The sequence below is a fragment of the Sinocyclocheilus anshuiensis genome, unplaced genomic scaffold, assembly GCF_001515605.1.
Source record: "Sinocyclocheilus anshuiensis isolate Anshui unplaced genomic scaffold, SAMN03320099.WGS_v1.1 scaffold776, whole genome shotgun sequence".
Classification (NCBI taxonomy): Eukaryota; Metazoa; Chordata; class Actinopteri; order Cypriniformes; family Cyprinidae; genus Sinocyclocheilus; species Sinocyclocheilus anshuiensis.
The window spans coordinates 113,170-132,222 of record NW_015555808.1 but is presented as its reverse complement, the minus strand read 5'-3'; the positions used below and the strand labels follow the sequence as shown (position 1 = coordinate 132,222).

The following is a 19,053-nucleotide window of genomic DNA, read 5'->3' as shown; positions in this document are numbered from 1 at the left end:
TTAAAAATTTAACTTATTTTAACTTCACTTTACATTGAAAAACTATGGAAAAGTAGTGCAGTGGAATAGAAAAACATGTTCTGTGTGAACAGTCCCTAAGATAAGTCATGCTTCTTTTTCTTTTTGAGTTCTATATAGAGATGTTAACACCTCTCCTACTTCCCTATTCTGAACAGACAGGATGTAACAGTAGGACATATTTTGCATATCTTAAGTCCCCAAATTAATCTTTAAAAAAGTGCCAGCAGTCTATCAGCAGCCCATGTTTTATTAAACAGCTGTACAGTTTAAACTGGGACATCTTCATTCTATTCGGTTATTCAGACTCATACACTATCTCCCGAAATGTTAGCATATCATGTTTTGGCTAATCCACTCATATCTATTTAGTGACTGTAAAATTACAAGGTTCTAGGATGTGTAAAATTTACAAGGTTTTTCAATACTTCACATTTTAAAGGCATAGCACGCAAAAATGAAAATTCTGTACCAATTGATTTTGACTGGATGGACAAAATAACACAGACATATGTTTAAATATATAAATACAAAATAAAGTCGTACAGGTCTGGAATAACACGGTTGATTAAATGAAACAGAATTTTAATTTCTGGGTGAACTATTGCTGTAACTGTCAGTCGTCCTTGCAACCGTGCTGAGTGGCAGGAACTTTTTTTCAAGGGAAATGCATATTATGCACTCACACTGGGTACCGATTCCAGCTCTACGCATTGATTAACATTTGCAGAAATGCAGATCAATACCCAGACTGAGGCCAGTGGTACTGTATCATTGAAAAAATTACTAGAAATTCTGGAGCCCAACTAGTGTATGTGTGTGTGTATGTGGCTTAGGAGAGACCTTTGCCCCCTCATCATAAGACAACCAGTCTCCAATGGGTCCAAAGGTGGTCAACATCACATGGCCTGCCAGCCTGTGTTTGTTTACGCCATGCTTTTCGTCCTAATTCCAAGCCATGGCAACACTGGAGCAACGGCACGGGGGAGTGTCGCCGTAACGCAGGAATGTAGATTTTATAACAAGAGCTAGGTTCACAACAAACACAGTCGGAATGCGTTCGCAGAGCTGTGAAAACACTGCGGTGCTGCTGCAGCGCTTTGGATACTGACACGCAGTTGTCACAAGGGCATTCCAGGCTGGAAAGGCAAGGGAAGGGGAAAAACTAAGTCAGCAGCATCAGCAGTACCCCCTCCTTCTCTCTTTTTCACCCTCATTCCCCACTTTAGATATAGACCGCTGTTATAGAGTCCTTCTTTTAAATACACAGCATCTTTAGGCCAAAAAGGGTGCAGGAACTCCAGGTCATACAGGACAGCGATGCCCTTGGGGCAGACTCAACAAGGTAGGAAAAATAGTTCCTTTTGAGGCCTGTTAGAGCTGGAAGATTGAGGGAATGTCAGCCAGGAATTCTGGAGCCAGAGAGGGGGGAGGCGTTGAAATGAATAAAGCCCATTCTTCATACACCGAGCATTGCCGACTTACAAAGAAGGGTGGTTGATTAGGGCTTGTTTTGCTTTTGTGACCTTAGTGCTTACAAGGTCTCAATCCCCCTGCTGAGTCCGGCAGTGGCCTGGAGGAGTTCATATCAGCCTCGTTGGGTTGTTTCTCTTTCCTGCAGAGATGCAAAAGCATGCAGTTTTGTCTTATGGGCGAGCAAGAATAATGTTGTAGAAAACTGTTGAGCATTACAAGATTTTTCACAGTATGTTGCAAGAGTAGGTTAGTTGTGGAATTGAAGACCTATTCCAAACCTGCAATTTGTCACACTGCAAAAAAAAGAAAGAAAAAAAAAATCAAAATCAAAAAATATATTTTTACCTGAAAAGCAAAATTACATCAAGTTTATGCCTAAAATTGGCCACTGTGCTGAAAATAATATAGTATTATAATAATCATTTTAAGGATACATTCAATGAAAACTTTGAGTATCTCAAACAATTCTACTTCTACTTATCTTTTTTTCAAAGATGCTTATATATTTGTACAGATTATGAACATGCAGTGTAATATCATACTGAAACAAGTAACATTTACAGTCTATTTTCCTAGTTTCTAGTAGGCTACACTAAATGTGTCTAGATGGCAAATACACATATGCAAAATATATGCAGATGAGGTCACGCATAATAATAAAAAAAGTGTTGAAAGCTCCATGTATAGATATTTGGAGGAGAAATAAAGCTCATGCATGTACTCACAAACTCCGACTATTCTGCTATATGTACATTATTCTAAATCTGAAAACGTTCACCAAAAAAAATTATAATAATCTGCCGTTTGTAATCGACATGCAATTTTACACACCAAGCCCCTCGATTTTACACAGAAGCCACAAAGGCCTAATTACATGGAGCAATATAGAATTTGAAAGTCAAATGGTTATTGTCGGTGGTTAGCATCCATTTCTCTCAAATGAAGTTTGTCATACCTAATGCTGACAATTTTTCACAAAGAGATCACTTTCACGAGCTCCAGCTTAAAGCTAAACTGTCTGAAAGTACTGTCTTTCACCTACTATTTGATGAGGGCGATAAATGACTCATCTGGTAAGTTTTATTGCAGTAAACATTTGTCATGATGTTCTGCTGCAGTTGCCTGGCAACCTTTGTGAGATGAGAGAGATAAGTATGGCAGGGCAGCCCACACTGCTCTAATCAAGTTGCTGAGATGAAGCTAATTATTGCTCTGGTGAAATTTAAGGACAAAGACAAAGTCCTAATCTTCTCTCTAGCAAGCCAACAGAAATCCCATTTCTGGGAGATATTTCAGGTTATGGTGATATATTATGGAAAAAAACAGTTGGCTATTTACATGTTTAACAAAGTGGAATGTGCTCATTGCAACCTAAATGAAAGCATTAGTAATAGCAATTCTGTATCAACTACACTGCATCCACAAAATATTTAAAGCAAAGCAAATGGTTCATGTGTAATGGATTTTAAGAATCCATTTAGTTCATACGCAGCTTAATGAGTGTTTGGAAACACTAATCATGGAAGTGTGTAATTGTGTGTGTAGGGGTAGTCGGTCAGGTTTTGCCTACATAATAGGGACCAAATGTCACCACATTGACAGAAAACCTGAAATCACCAACATTTTGGGGACCAGCCAACTGTCCTGTTGAGGAAAAACTGTTAAAAAATTATAATAATAAATAAATATACACACATATATATATATATATATATTCACACACACACACACAAAGGTTTCTGTGATGGTTAGGGGTCAGAAAAAAAAATTAGTCTAGTATAAAATCAATGGAAGTCAAAGGAAAGTTCTCACCATGATAGAAAAGCAAATGTGTGTATCAGAAAAACAGAGAGGCTAAATTAGTGTTTCTATCCTATGTTAGTATCACCCAGGTATGTTCTGTCAATCTTACTTTAATCATGTTTGCTGTAAAGAAGGCCACTAACTATCATCCAGCAAAGAAATATGGATATATATTTAACTGAAATGATTTTAGCAAATGGCTGCAATATAACAAAGAGTGAAAAATGTAAGGGGCTCTGAATACTTTCCGTACCCACTGTATATATACATTTAGCTTTTCTTCACACAGCTCAGTTCAAGCATCAGACTGCTTAATTTAATAGCTTCAGGCTGCCAATTACATTCAGGGGAGCAAGCAGTACACTGTCAATTTCATCCTGTTGGGTTGAGTATTAATTTCCAATGACTCTTGTTGCTTGGAGACCGGCATAAAGTTGGATTGCTTCAATGTTTATTTATCAGAGTGCTTTCAGCCAGTGGAGGGGAATAATGCTAGACATACTTAAGATGGGAATAATGTCCTCGGTTCAGCACAGTGAACTCACAGTCTGTACTGTGGCATTTCCAGATTACTGCAAAGATGACTTGAATGCAAATAAAGAAGTCAAAAAAGTACAAATCATTACAGCTGCTCCTATTTGATCTATGATCTTCTGTACGATAAAGCCAAATGTAATTGTAAAAATGTGGTGCATTCTGCGATTAAAGACATGACTGAAAGTTGACATTAACAGCAAATACTGTCAAGTTAGCAGTAGTGACCAGACCTACACCCACATAAAATTTAGCTTAAGGCATGGTCCAGGTTCAATAAACGTTCATGTTTGTAATGTTCCACATTTGTAAATTGCTTTAAATAAATATATATTCTATATGACAAAATGTAATATGATGTTGAGCTTTAGCAACAACTGCAGTTGAGTACCAAAGATGATTACAAGAATATTCATCTAAAAGAATAGTCAAACCAGAAATATTATGATTTAGATAACTTTATAGCTCAAATAATATTTTTTTTAATAGAAAAGTGACATGAAACATGAACTTCACATTTCAGCCTTTAAAATCTCTGGTACTATTAACTTGGTACCATTTATTCTAGGAAACCTTTTCTAACCATTATTTTTTTAATGCAAGTTTGATAAGTTAACTTTAACATTAAAAAAAAAAAAAGTGTGTGTAGGGGTAGTCGGTTAGGTTTTGCCTACATAATAGGGACCAAATGTCACCACATTGACAGAAAACCTGAAATCACCAACATTTTGGGGACCAGCCAACTGTCCTGTTGAGGAAAAACTGTTAAAAAATTATAATAATAAATAAATATACACACATATATATATATATATATATTCACACACACACACACAAAGGTTTCTGTGATGGTTAGGGGTCAGAAAAAAAAATTAGTCTAGTATAAAATCAATGGAAGTCAAAGGAAAGTTCTCACCATGATAGAAAAGCAAATGTGTGTATCAGAAAAACAGAGAGGCTAAATTAGTGTTTCTATCCTATGTTAGTATCACCCAGGTAAGTTCTGTCAATCTTACTTTAATCATGTTTGCTGGAAAGAAGGCCACTAACTATCATCCAGCAATTAACATTAAAAAAAAAAAAAAGCAAATATAAAATAATAATAATAAAGAATTAACTGAAATTATTTTCTGTGCTTGGTAATCAATATGCCACAGATGCTGTTCATTAAGCTTCACTTGTATTGAACCCAAAACATTCCTTTAACTTACAGCAATCAATGAATGTCGGGTTGCAGGCAAGATAAAACGATGATATATAAGAGCGCACAATGAATGTTGATTCAGAACCATTTATACTAACACATTACTTCTAGGTTCTAGCCCTGCAATCTAATTTGTTAGGCTCTGTGGAATCCTGGTGTTGACCCTGCATTTCTGTTACGGGAGTGTGAAATGAAGCAGAAGAGTGCATGCGCCAGGACGGCGGAATTCCACAATCATTTTGCCACGCTGAGCAGAAGCTCACTAGACAGGATGGCAACTACATAGCAGAGAGCAAGACAATGTCATAATACTGTACAAGTTTTCAAGAGTCAATGGCTGATACTGCGTTAGCATGGCATTTGCAAAGGTTTGTTGTTAACATGCCATTATCACTCCTAAAAATTAATGACAAGTACTTGCTGTGCTAGTTTAAATAAAACCTGCAGGAAACTGCTGTCTGGACTTATATTAGAGGCAACTACTGGACATTTTTCAAACTTCTAATATCTTTAATATCAACCTTTAAGCCCAACAAATGAATGTATGATTTCAGCTCTGTGTAAGTTACAACTGTACGATGTATGCATTAAAAATTATCACAGGTCATATTTACACTTAGTATTAAATCCATCTCAGGTAATCAGTTACAAGATTTCTCTGATTTCTTGGGTATATACCTCAATTACAATGTCAGCATGTTACTGCTTATTTTAAAGTGCTAAAATGAAAAATAAATACACAAAAGTCAATACTGTTTTGTTTCCAAAAACAGCATACATCAGTTTTAATCTCAAACATGATATTTCAAGTGGAGTGTTCACTGTTATTTTCAGAATTGCAGTGCAATTAAAATTCTGGTTGATGAATCAAAAGTAGTTCATATTAAGTGAGCTACATTTTAGACACAATATTGTCAGTTTTTTATTTCTGTTTAGCCAATGAAAAGAGTTCCAAACAAAGCCTGAGCAGAACATTTGTGCATCTCAGTGCTACACAGCGGTGTTTCATTCCAGAATAAATCTGTTTTTGAACAAATCATTTGAGTCAATGATTCAATGATCCATTCATAAAGACAATCACTTGATTCATTTCTAAATGAATCAGCCATTTTGAACAAATAATTTGAATGACTTGAATTTAAGGACCCCCCCCCCCTAAATTTTTAGTTATTGAAAAAAGCCCCAAAAAAGAAATTGAGATCTCATTTTTGTCAATATTGCACACCTCTACTATTTAGCAGATGTTTACCAAGTGTAAACACTTTGTTTTACAGATTAATTTCATTGCAACAAAAGGAAGTGCAATGAGGCTGCTTATGTTTCAATATTCAAGTCTCAAAAATATATGCCAGTTGATTGAGACAGCAGAAAACAGTTTTACAGCTTCGCCTGAGGAAACTGCAGTGAGGGGAATGTAACTAGTGACTCAAATAAGCAGGTCATGCAAATAAAGCCAGATTAAATCTATATTCAACATCAGACACGGTATCTAAACTGCTAAAGCAGGCCTGCCCTGACCTCACAGACAAGCTGGAAACAACAACAACAACACTTGCAACGCCATAAATCAATGGGAACCTTGATGAACTGTGGAGGTGTAATTGTTGCAAAAGTTGCCTCATGCCTCAGCACTTTCTAATTGACTGAACTTATCCCCACATCTGCCATGCGTACACACACCACTTAAAGGGCTAAATGAATTGATTTATGGCGACTTTGTCAAAAACTGGCTCCAAAGTCTGTAAACATCCTATCTTTGTAGGTTTGAGAACCCGGTCTGCCTTCCCACTATGGGATGGCTGAAATATGGCGATCACATACACACATTCCTGCTGCAGTCCATCAGAATCATCATCCAGGCTGCCTTGGAGCAGCTTGTTCAGTGGAAAAGACTCTCAAAAAAAAGAAACACCTTCTGGATGTGCAACATGCACCGTGAAAACCAGACTGACATAAAAGGAAATCGCACACAGAGGAATTAACTAGCAGTTTAGAAAAATTATCCATGACACCCAGTCATTCATAACATAAAAATCAGATCAATAAAACTTTTTTAATACATAGGAATGACTTCAAAACAACGGCATGACCACATGAAATGTGTCATTGTTAAATGTATTCTGCTCTAGAAAAACTGCTGTTAAATTGCTTTGCACATCAGTGTAAATCAATACACTTGGATGACACTGTAGATGAATCATTTGAGAATATTGACAGACATTTCAAGCAATGACAAAGGCAATGCATGGCATCCCCTCTCTAATGTGAGGTCAGAATCTCATAGGGGATCTCAAATGAACAGTCCTACCTTCAATACAGACAAACGTGACTTACAGTTTAACAGTTCATTAAAAACAACCAGTGGTCACATTTGTACTAGGAAATTACATGCTTACTTATGCTCATGAAAACGTAATCTTTAACATTTGAAAGCTCTCTACTCAAAAGTATATACAGGAATTAATCAATTCACTAGCTACACAAAAAAAAATGCTTTTTAACTTGAAATTAACATTTAAAGAAGTTCTACTATTAACTATATACTGTGACATTGGCAATTTTTTAGGTTAACTGACAAAAAGTGAAGAGGAACAACTTAAAAGCTGACAACTTAGCAAACATGTTTTGTCATGTTGGAGAAAGAGTTTGTGAAGAATCTAAAAGCATGCAAATATCGCAGTTCATTATGTAGTACTTTCTCCTTACATACAAGCTAAAAATTTGACTCATAATTGATACTTACACAGTTGGCTGGCTTTGATATACATGCACTACATCCGATATACAGTGGGTACGGAAAGTATTCAGACCCCCTTCAATTATAACAAAGAGTGAAAAATTGAAGGGGGTCTGAATACTTTCCGTACCCACTGTATATCTAATAGGTATGTGAAAGAAAGAAAGAAAGAAAGAAAGAAAGAAAGAAAGAAAGAAAGAAAGAAAGAAAGAAAGAAAGAAAGAAAGAAAGAAAGAAAGAAAGGTATATCTAATAGGTATGTGAAAGAAAGAAAGAAAGAAAGAAAGAAAGAAAGAAAGAAAGAATACACTGTCTGAGTCTAAATATGAGAGTGGAGAGTGAAGAAATGGGTCAGTGTCTATTCCACAGACAGACATTCATACCATGAAAGAAATGCCAGACATTAAGTGGAGAAAGGCAAGCTGATACATGCTTAATGCACTAGAGCTCACTGACCCCAAAAAATCTTGTTTATTTTCACCTTCAGTTGACCTGCTTATATGCTAAACTATAAGTTATATTCTGAAATACTGATATTTTCATTTGTAGAATATTTACTGAATAACAAGTAAAAACATCCTTGGTGCTATAGCTGTACACTATTTATCTATCTATCTATAGCTACAATATTCATCAATGCCTCAAAACACTTATTTGCCATTGCAATAAATAGTCAATTTACAATAAGAAACTAACATGAAAGCCTCAACACATCATAATAACCAGATCAAATCCAGACAAAATGCGTTATAATAATACAGGGAAATAATACCATTTTACAGCTGCCAATATTATAAATGTTATTAAGCCAATAAAATCAATTAGATTTGAATTAATGAATTAATTACTGTGGCCACAAAGTACCGTTAACATTTAGTTACAGCAGATGCAGATACCATGGCACTTTAATAGACACCATATCGTTTCCATGTGATATTTACATGCCACTTAAAGCATCTGAAAGTTGTTTACCTTGAAATATCCGTTTCAAAAACATTCTGAAGGTACGCTGACTTCTGATAACGCGAATGGCTTCTGTTTCCCACGTATGTTCTTCGGTGAGCTGATATTCCGCTGTAGGAGGCTCCAAAGTCGCAAAAATACACAAAACTACATACAGTTGCTTTAATGTACTTCAAAGATTACCATGGTTCGTGTAAAATAAAGCAATGGTACTATTGTGATGCTTTTGTGTTACTGTTTTGCTACACTTGTGTTGCATGGTGTTTACCTTCAGAGTCGTTCACACAAGATGCACTAGTTTTCGTAACGTAATAAAATCTACAACGCTGGAAAACGGCAGAATGCTAGTGATGTCCGGTTCGCGAACGAATCGTTCGATTTAACCGGTTCTTGTTAGTGAACGAAAAATATCCATATTCAAAACGTAATAATCACTTGAATCTAGCTTGTGCTCACTGTTGTAAACAGAAGTAGTTCTGGAGGAATGACGTATGAGGTCGGCTTTGTGCATGAGCTGATGATACTGCGCATGCGTGTAATTTTTCAAGAGGATGAAAAGCATGTTATCCAAGTATTTTGTTAAACATCAGAAAGTGTGATAATATCAATATATTTTATTTTACTTTTTTTTTTTTAAATGAATGTATCTAAACCCTGTACGTTGTTCAGTTGAAGATTCTGTTAGGTTATAGTATAGACAATAATTAAGACTCTGTTTAATAGGAATAAGGGATGATTTATGAAATACCTGCACTGTAATTGTAGTTAACGATGACACATTCACAAATTGAGTTTGTAGTAAATAGAACATGAACACGAGTAGAGCAGCTGATGATATACTGAACGTGCGTTCATTGAAACGAACTGTCCGAAAGAACCGGTTCGCGGAAAAGAACCGGACTTCCCATCACTACAGAATGCAGGTTTGGTTTCGATGGATTGTTGTTAGATATCACTTTTTTGTTCTGAAGTATTCCTTTACTGTCCAAACAGCGAAACGACTCTCCAAACGATGTGATTCAGACCGTTATACCGATTCGCTGAAAAGAACCGACTCAAATAGTGATTCACTTACAAACGGACATCGAGCGCTAGCTCTTCGACGGAAAATGTCCTATTTGGCATTTTCTATTATTTTTAAGCCTTTTCTGTATGCTTAAGCTGTTTTAACCAGGCATCTGCCATCTAAAACATTTACTAGAATTTACATTTAGAATATTTATTTTATTTAGGCTTTATTCCTGAGGTTTCTCTGACATTTTGTAGTTGATTCCCATAGAAGTGTACGATGAGACGCGCAAATCCCACCTTTATATGCACTCTAAACGAGACATCAACTGTCGTTCATTCATCTTTAGCGTCTATATAAAATAAATGTTCATGATTGGATAAATATTGCAGGCCAGTTCCCTCACAGAGCTGGCCCTGTGCCAATTCTATCAAATGTAACCAGCTTTTGCCCTTTGAGTAAACAGAAGAGGGGTTTACTGTGCTTTTACTATAATGCTCTCTGTCTTATGAAAACATTGCTACACAGGAAAAGTAGTCCAGAGAGGTGTCTGCTACTTTAGTTCACTGGCCAAATACTGCTGAAATGGGGTAAATAAAACTTTGTATTTTCTCCATAACTAAAATGGATGTTTATAGTGAAAGCTGACACTATTTCTGCATTTTTGCATATGATAATACAAACAGAATTTATTCACGTAGTCCCAACCCAAAAGGAAGAAGTGAACTTCTATTTTACAAATCAAATTTAAATGGGTTGTATGCATTTAATATAGGGTTGAATGCATCTAAATTAATTTAGAAATGAATTAATCAATAGACAAAATGATTAAAAATGCTACATTGTTTTAATTTAGTACATTGAGCAAGCGGCTCAAAATTCTTTTTTGAGTTTAATATAGATTGAAGATTAAATTCAATACATAAAATAAATAAAAAGCCAGGTTATTGAAATGGTCAAAAATGAAATGAAAGTCAGGTTAGAGGTTTTGTGTTGGCTGCTAAAAGCTACTCAACAAATTTAACCTCCTCAAGTTTATATAATCAACATGCTAAATGCTTGTACATGCATGACTGTTCACATGCACAGTGAAGTAAAAACAACAGAGACGGAAAGTGATTCAGAGTGATTTTGAGATAAGGAACACATGGGTGTTACATGTGCTGCTGTTATGCTTTGAGTTTTCAGTTGTTATTTAACTTGTCATTATCATTCACACACAAGATTTTTATTGACAGTCCCAGATCTTAAAAGGGTAAATTGGTATCATGTAACAGTACAATGCACCAAGTGACCCAGGTGCAAACAGTGCAACTGGTAGGTGCTCTGGGGTGACAAAGTATTTGAGGCTCTATACCAACTCATTTATTTGTGCAGTAAAACTCTCCGTAGCTTATATGGTCTCATGTGATGTTCTCCACTGAACGGTGGAAAAGACATTAGACATTAGATATTTTATTTTTATTAACATGAAATAAATATCCTCAGGATCCTTCAAATTAAATGGAGTATAGCACAGGCAATAATTTATCTGTAATTTATTGTCCATAATAAATCCAGTTCTCTCAAATAAAATCATATGGCCCCTGACGGTATTATTGGTAGGTTACAATGCACAAAAGGGAGAAAGAATATAATTTTTACACCACGTCTATAAGAAAGTGTTTTTTTTTTCTCCAAAGGTTAAGGCACTAAATTAGATTCAATGCACCAAACAGAAAAAGTCTACTGAAATAATAACAGAGCATGTTGCTTTCAAAACAAAAGCTCCCAAATCAATGAGTGTCTTCTTGTGACACAAATGTGCAATAGGTTTCGAACATAAGGCTTAGAGGGTGTAAAGCTCATTAGTTAGTTTCCCTACTGAGGCGGATTCAGGCATGACTTTGGGATTAAACGGCTTTTGGAATGCTATTGTCTAAGCAGCCTCTAAAACTGAAGGAACACAGATGGGTCCAGGTCTTTCTATGTGTACAAACTCTAAAGATACAGATAACTTGTTCTTGTTTGACAGAATTAGGAGAGTGTCTCGAAATTAATGAACTCTAGTCCATTAATCTGTTCTCGATTACGCTTGTCTATATATAGGTATTTCATTAAACATGGACATCATACTTCTGACTTTCAAAGTGTATAATTTTAGATCCTATATTGAAAATAAGAAAAATTTCAATATAGACATTTTCACCCAAAAGCTACTTTTTCAGCTTCAGTTCAGTAGAGCAGAGATGCCAAAACCGTGCAGAACCAAGCCAAAACCATGCAAACCAAAGTTAGCCAGTGATGATCTTTGATTGGGTTCACCATGCCATATTACAATATAGGACGGGAAAATAGGGGGGGGGCATCGTGTGTGTGTGTGTGTGTGTGTGTGTGTGTGTGTGTGTGTGTGTTTTACATTGAAATATTAAAACCAATAAAAGTGAGTTTGATTAAAAATGTAAACATTTTAAAAATGCATTATATATTAAATATATTATAATCAGGGCAGGACTTAGGGGGCCGGGGGCCCCTGGGCTTGAAGTTATGTTTGGGCCCTATACCTACACTACAAATGCCCTATATCAAGTCCTATATCATAGGCATAGCTATGTTATAAAAACAGAAACTCATTAAATTGCTATTTTTTATTTTAAATCATTTAGATGACATTTCTTCCCCACTATGGGAATGGCAGTAAGACGAGAGAGAACGCTCAAAACTCATCAGATGATCGCATAATTTAGTGGAACATTGATATATAGTCATATAGAATCATCCTCTGTAAAGAAATGAGTGAACATTTGAGAATTTATCATTATCTTTCTAAATGTGTGCTCTTTGGGGCTAAAGGCTTAATGGAGCTGTTTAAAGTATCCATGTGATAACAAACCAATCAGTGCAGACGCGATTCAATACGTGTGTCCTTCTTCTATGTGAAATAATCGTAAATACCAGTTTATGCTGTTTGACTGTGGCCTCGAAGGTCGTAGTTGTAAGCTGTAGCCCCGGCTGGCCCGTTTAGATCTTGCGTGCGCAGTGGAAAGAAATGCTGCTAATAATTTCTGAATTCTGACTGGCATATAACGAACAAATCAAACGGGCAAAGGCGGGGCCCCCAACAAGGCGGGGCCCATGGGCTGCAGCCCACTCAAGCCCAATGGTAAGTCTGGCCATGATTATAATATGTTTAATTATTAAAAAATTGCCCACGGCTTTCAATTAAGTTAGATTTTTTGCCTTTCATATTAAAAACTTCGGGCACCTCTTCTGTTGAGGAATATGAGGTTACGTGCCTTTACCAAGAGTAGAATGGTCACATTTACACATCACACACTACATTTCAAACATGCATGCCAGTAATGATGGCCACAATAGGATAAATTAATGACCGTGTTAATGGGCCCATTAAACAAATGATCATATCAACCAATGGTGCTGCTCTCTTGTAAACACATACATTATAATTGAACTGGAATGGCTTGTATTTAGTCTTGAGATGTTTAAAATGCATGAAGCTCTGATCAACATTGCAATTAATTTTGACATTATTACCAGGCTGTTGAATTTAAAGCAGGTTTTCTTTTCATGTTTATCTTTCAGAACATTTTTTGACTCTTTTATCCCCTCCATCTATCAGGGCAGCATCTATATGGAGACTCACAATGAGATCATTCTTAGAGGTCATTTTCTCAAATAATAATTTACAAACTCGTAGTGATAAGAAAATATGCCTTCCATGTCGGATAAGTAGCTAAACAGCTCAAGAAGTGTAATTTGTTTCACTTTTCCAGTGAAAGGTTGTAAGAGCATGCATCTGACATGATAACATGTTACATATCAAGGTTTGGTTTGATTACATGATTTCTTGAGATCAAATCTACTGTCAACTCTCTCTCAGCAGGCGTATTGGTTTGGACGTGCAGAACGTGAAGATTCTTTGGCAGCAGTGCACACAGACTCGTCTTATCAGCACTCCTGGGATTTAATTGCTGCTCTTTTTTCTTGTCCTGTTTTATGCTCTTACATTTGACTATGGACAAAACTGACACTTTGCATTAGTGTTCAAGTTACAATGTGAACATTTAACAAATACTAACGATTGCAAATCAAATTATAACTCACAAATTAAATTATACTTTTTTACTTAGAACGTTTTTATTTTAGAGACTTTCAGCTGACTTTCAACCTTCACTGTCATCTCATTAGGATGATGCTCATGTGTCACTATTTAACTTTATAATTGGTTAAAATCATTGTGTCACAACTCAATACAGCTCATATTATTGCAAAGTGTTGGTATAAATTACATGTGCATGAAAAATGTGTGACACGGGCACTGCAGTGTAATGTGTCACCAACCCTGTTTATCTCAATCAGTGTATGGTGTTAATGGATGTTCGAGCACGCACACTGCCTTTAAAACCCTGTGAAACGTGATTCCATGTTTTGTTCACTCTTGCCGTGAACAGAAATAGCCGCAATGAGGTAATGTGTGCAGCGGTGTTGCTCCATGCGCGCGGAAGGCGATTGGTCGCGCGCTTCAGCTCCACGTTTTGCACGAGCCCAGATCCAGACTTTTGCGGCAAGCCGTTTTAACATTAATCCATTATACGTAATAGTGTCTATTTTTTGTTACGTCAATATTTTTAATTACTAGTACACTGTAAAATATTTTTCGAATTTGTAAATAAAACAAAGATTATTGGAGTATGTCTTTACAATCAAATACTTTAGCTTTTCTTAAAAACTGCATGTTTATTCCGTGTGTTAGGCCAGTGGTTCCCAACCCTGGTCCTGGATGCACCCCAACACTGCATATTTTGCATGCCTCCTTAATCAAACACACCTGATTCAGGTCATCAGCTCATTAGTAGAGACTTCAAGACCTGAAATTGGTGTGTCAGAGAAAGGAGACATGCAAAATGTGCAGTGTTGGGGTGCCTCCAGGACCAGGGTTGGGAACCATGGTGTTAGGCTACTTGCATTTCTTTGTAATTGTTTTTTTAATTTAAAAGCAATTTCTGAGTTAAATTTACTTCTACACCAATTTTTTTTTTTTTCAGAGTAAGAAATAGTAGCATTTTTTTTATTTATTTTACTAGTAACTCATTAAATACTATAAAGGTCTACTAGTAAGCTATACTTATTTAATAGATACTACTACTTATGTGTCTAGTATTTATTCATTTTCATTTTAATTTGTTCCAGTTTCAGTATTTCTACTACTTATTGATTAAATAAATAATTATAGGTTGAAATAAGATAGGTTGATCATATTTACTAGGCCTAACATTTTTATCTCACTAGTTACAGTTAAGGGGTGTTTACGACACAATTTTTAACTAAAAACTGAAAAAAAAGAAAACCGTTTTTTTGGCCGTTCATTTACACGTCAACAGCACCTTGGTTGCCTGAAAGTGCAAACTTTTGAAAACAGGTTTCAAAGTGCAAAGTGCATTATCGTCTCCATGTAAACTATAAAACGTGAAATTGTGAAAATGGTGATGTCATGCACATGCATATTACATATTCAGTCTAAAAGTTCGCAGGTGTGTAGTGTTTCTCTTTAAGCTACTGACCTGGCATGCATAATATAGTGTTTTTAGTCTTTTTCGAAGATCCGCGTGAACAAATATTGTTTTGACAAGTTTAATTTCTATAATACACTGAAAAAACAATGGTGTAGAAAAAATGTCACAAATAATTACAAGCAAACAGCAAGTAACACACTGAATTAAATGTGAAATTTTAAAGTAGAAAATAAAAAAGGTATTTTCTTGTAAAACATTTCTTGCGTAAAATCTCATTAAACAAACTCCAAATATCTATCTATTTTTTTCTATCTATTTATTTATTTATATTTTATCTATTATAAAACAGATTCAAGAAAAAACTGAAAATGTAAGTACTACCCTCAAGGAACAGTTACAAGTAAAACTGGTTTCTTCAAAGTAGTTTGGATGAATAGACTACATGATAATACTGCTTGCCACAGGCCTGAATGTAGTCAGATTGAAGGTTGGCTTTGCTCCGCCCCTGGCTTGATTGTATATGAGTGCTGACCGAGAAGCATGCAGCAGTTTTTTCGTAATGTTTTTGATGCGGAGGCTGGCGCTTAATGCGGTCTGTATTTGGAGAGCATACGCTTTTTATTGACTTGGATTAGGAGGGATTGTGAAGTCTTTCATCTCTGGGATTGTCAGTTACTTTTTGCTGTTGCCGTCTGCGGTGCGACGCACTCAGCAGATTCAAGCAGAGAGGTAAAGGTTACAAAGTTTAGCCTGCTTGTGAATGCCTATGACACAGTTAGACGCGTGTGTTTAATCGTGCATATTGCAAACAAGCTTCGCTTTAATGTTGAACTATTTATAAACCAAATCCTCGTGCCTTCTGATGATTTATTTACACTGTGCTTACGCAAATTGCTATATTAACTGTTTTCCAGTGGAATGGTAGACCGCATGATGGCAATGAACCATGGACGTTTCCCAGATGCTGTGAATGGGCATCAACACTCCGCGCGCAGGATGGGAATGGGACAGTTTTCCAACGCGCTTCCACAGCAGCAGCATTATAACGTCATCATGGGAGATCACATGCATTACGCGGGAGGGAATGTAAACGCAAACCACGGGATCCGGCATTCCATGGTCTCTGGGAATAATATAAACGGAGGGATCCCCAATGGCAACTTGCCTGCCCGCTTTAACTCCCAGTTTGTCGGACAAGGGCAGCAGCAGCTTGCTGCCAGCATGCAGTTGCAGAAGCTCAACACGCCTTACTATGGTCACCACACGCATCCTTCCCATCATCATCATTACATGCACGAACTGCACCCCGCCAGCCACCAGTTACACGGGACAGGACAGCAGTTCCGAGACAGTAACGCTAAGCAGAACACGTCTGGGGTTCCTCTGCCTGGCCACCACATGCCTGCAGCAATGCTGCCCCCCAACGTTATCGACACGGATTTTATTGACGAGGAGGTCTTGATGTCACTGGTGATAGAAATGGGCTTGGACCGAATAAAGGAGCTGCCAGAGCTCTGGCTGGGACAGAATGAGTTTGATTTCATGACAGACTTCGTTTGTAAGCAACAGCCCAGCCGAGTGAGCTGTTAATCTAACTTTTTTCCATTTTTTGTTCCCTTTTTTTGGCTTTGTCCTTTTTTTTTTTTTTTTTAATGAGACTGATATTACTGGTGTGTTTTCCTAGATCCATAAACCAGAGGGTTCCCACAGTCCTGGATGTATCAGGGAATTTCAAAAGTTTATTTTCAGGCCTGAAAAAGTCTTGGAGATGAATTAAAATGTAAAAAGTCATGGAAATTTGTGTAGTCAATATGAATTTTTCTAGATATGCTGAAGTATTACATTGACCCAAAAAAATAAAAATGAATGCGATCTCTATATTTTTAAAAATCCTTCACGTTACAGATGACTGGAGAAGGGGGAAATCATGTAAATTCATTAGTCAGATAGTATGGGAACCCTGAAATCCAAATGATGAACCCACAAAACATGGAAGTACCATTCAAGTGTAAACTTTCATCAGCTGGTTCATGCCATTATGTAACCGAAATGGATTTGTTTTGCATGAGGATGGTTTGGACACCCAAGAGTCATGCTATGCATCACATACGCAGGGGCTGGAGAGTGAAAAATGCAAGGAAATCCCAGAAAACTATCTGTTCAGTATTAATGTAGCAGACAAAATAGACAAAAAAATCATGTTTTGCTCCTTCAGACACTTTTAACATGAGACCTCCAGTGGTATCGGATGTCAGTGAATGCATATTCTAAATAATGTTGGTGGTTATGTGACATGATTGTAGATAATAGTGTGTAATTGTCTCAATCAGCAATGTACTATAAACTTTAGTGGCCATATTTACCAGATTCCTGTGCTGCTCAGAGATTCACTGAACTGTGAGTAGATGCTTCAAGTTGTTTTTCTCTCCACCCTTTCTACATCTACTCAGGCCCATGTTGCCTCCATGATGCTTGTGTGTATATCAGAGCCTAAAACGTATACGGAAATTATATGAATGTGAGTGCGAGTGTGCATTTGCCGGCTACTCCATATGTGCTTAATTGAGTACAGTGTATCGAAAAGTACAAGAAAAGACATTCCGATCCTGAATGTCATAGTCTGGAATGTTGTAAAGGAAGGGAATGTGGAAATATCCCAACACAGAAGAGTTTCATCTTCATTGGTTTTCAAAAATAGATAGACCACTGTGCTTATTATAGTATGCGGTACATGGCAATACTACTGTGTTGAGGCTTTCTAGGAAAGTTTTACAGTATTTTTGTATATTTTTAGAAAAAATGTTAATTTATTATATTTTAATTTGCAAACATGAATAAAGCAGCAGAGGCTCATTACTGAAATCAATGCCCTGTTCTTTTGGGTGTCGGCATCATTTACGATTCCAAATTGTAATTACGATGTTCTATTCATGTCAGTTTTACAATTAAAGTTCTGTTCTAATCAACATAATACAATGTTTTTGTTGTAACGTTATAAATCTGTATATAACTTTCAACAAGAGATGATTTTAACTTTTTAACTTACACTTTTTCAAGCTAATTGGTTTGAGCCTTTTTTATTTCTTTTGTTAATTCTACTCTTAATTAACATTTAAGTCAATGTGAACATATATCAAGCTTTTATTTGGCGAAGAATGTCATTTTATAGTCCTCGCTTTAAATTAAGTCATATGACACTTTGGGCAGCTGGTCCATTTCTTGTTCTGGTAGAAAATGTGCACATTTAAAAGGCTCACTGTAGATGTGTATTAAAATGCAAGACCAAGTGCTGGATAAAGCGTCCAGTTTCACTGCATGAATAATTATCATGCAAATAGGTAGCATTCAGCAGAGTTTGTCCTGCAGTGAAATTGAAGCTTCTCGGAGTTGTCAGCTTACTAGTGCCAAGCACAGTCTAAAAACCATAAAGGCCTGATAGAGTGAGCATTAGCATAATTTGGAATTTAAGACATACAGAAGTGGGAAATAAGAGCTCATCCTCATCCAGAACTGTATTTAACAATGATCTCAGATGTTATATGTAATGCAAATATGATTATGCAAATGATGAGAAATGTCAGTGTGCATCAGGAACATTAATTGCTGATGTAATAAGTCTCTTAGTATTTTAGTCATGTCTAAAATGTTTACATTTTTGTATTAAAAGGCATAGTTCACCCACAAATTGCTACATCCCATCACCTTTTACCCACCCTCATGTCATTCCAAACCCACAAGACTTTGGTTAATTTTCAAAACACAAATTAAGATATTTTTAATGAAACCTGAGAGGTTT

At 36.3% G+C, this 19,053-nt stretch overlaps 1 protein-coding gene across 1 annotated transcript; it reads left to right on the top strand.

Annotated features, from left to right (window-relative positions):
• Nucleotides 1-15,802: 15,802 nt before the first annotated feature.
• Nucleotides 15,803-18,119, top strand: LOC107675109 (cbp/p300-interacting transactivator 2-like). Its single transcript, XM_016469331.1, has 2 exons — nt 15,803-15,986; nt 16,172-18,119. Exon 2 carries the CDS (start codon nt 16,176-16,178, stop codon nt 16,845-16,847), a length of 672 nt encoding a protein of 223 aa, XP_016324817.1. The 5' UTR covers nt 15,803-15,986; nt 16,172-16,175; the 3' UTR covers nt 16,848-18,119.
• The last annotated feature ends 934 nt before the right edge of the window (nt 18,120-19,053 follow it).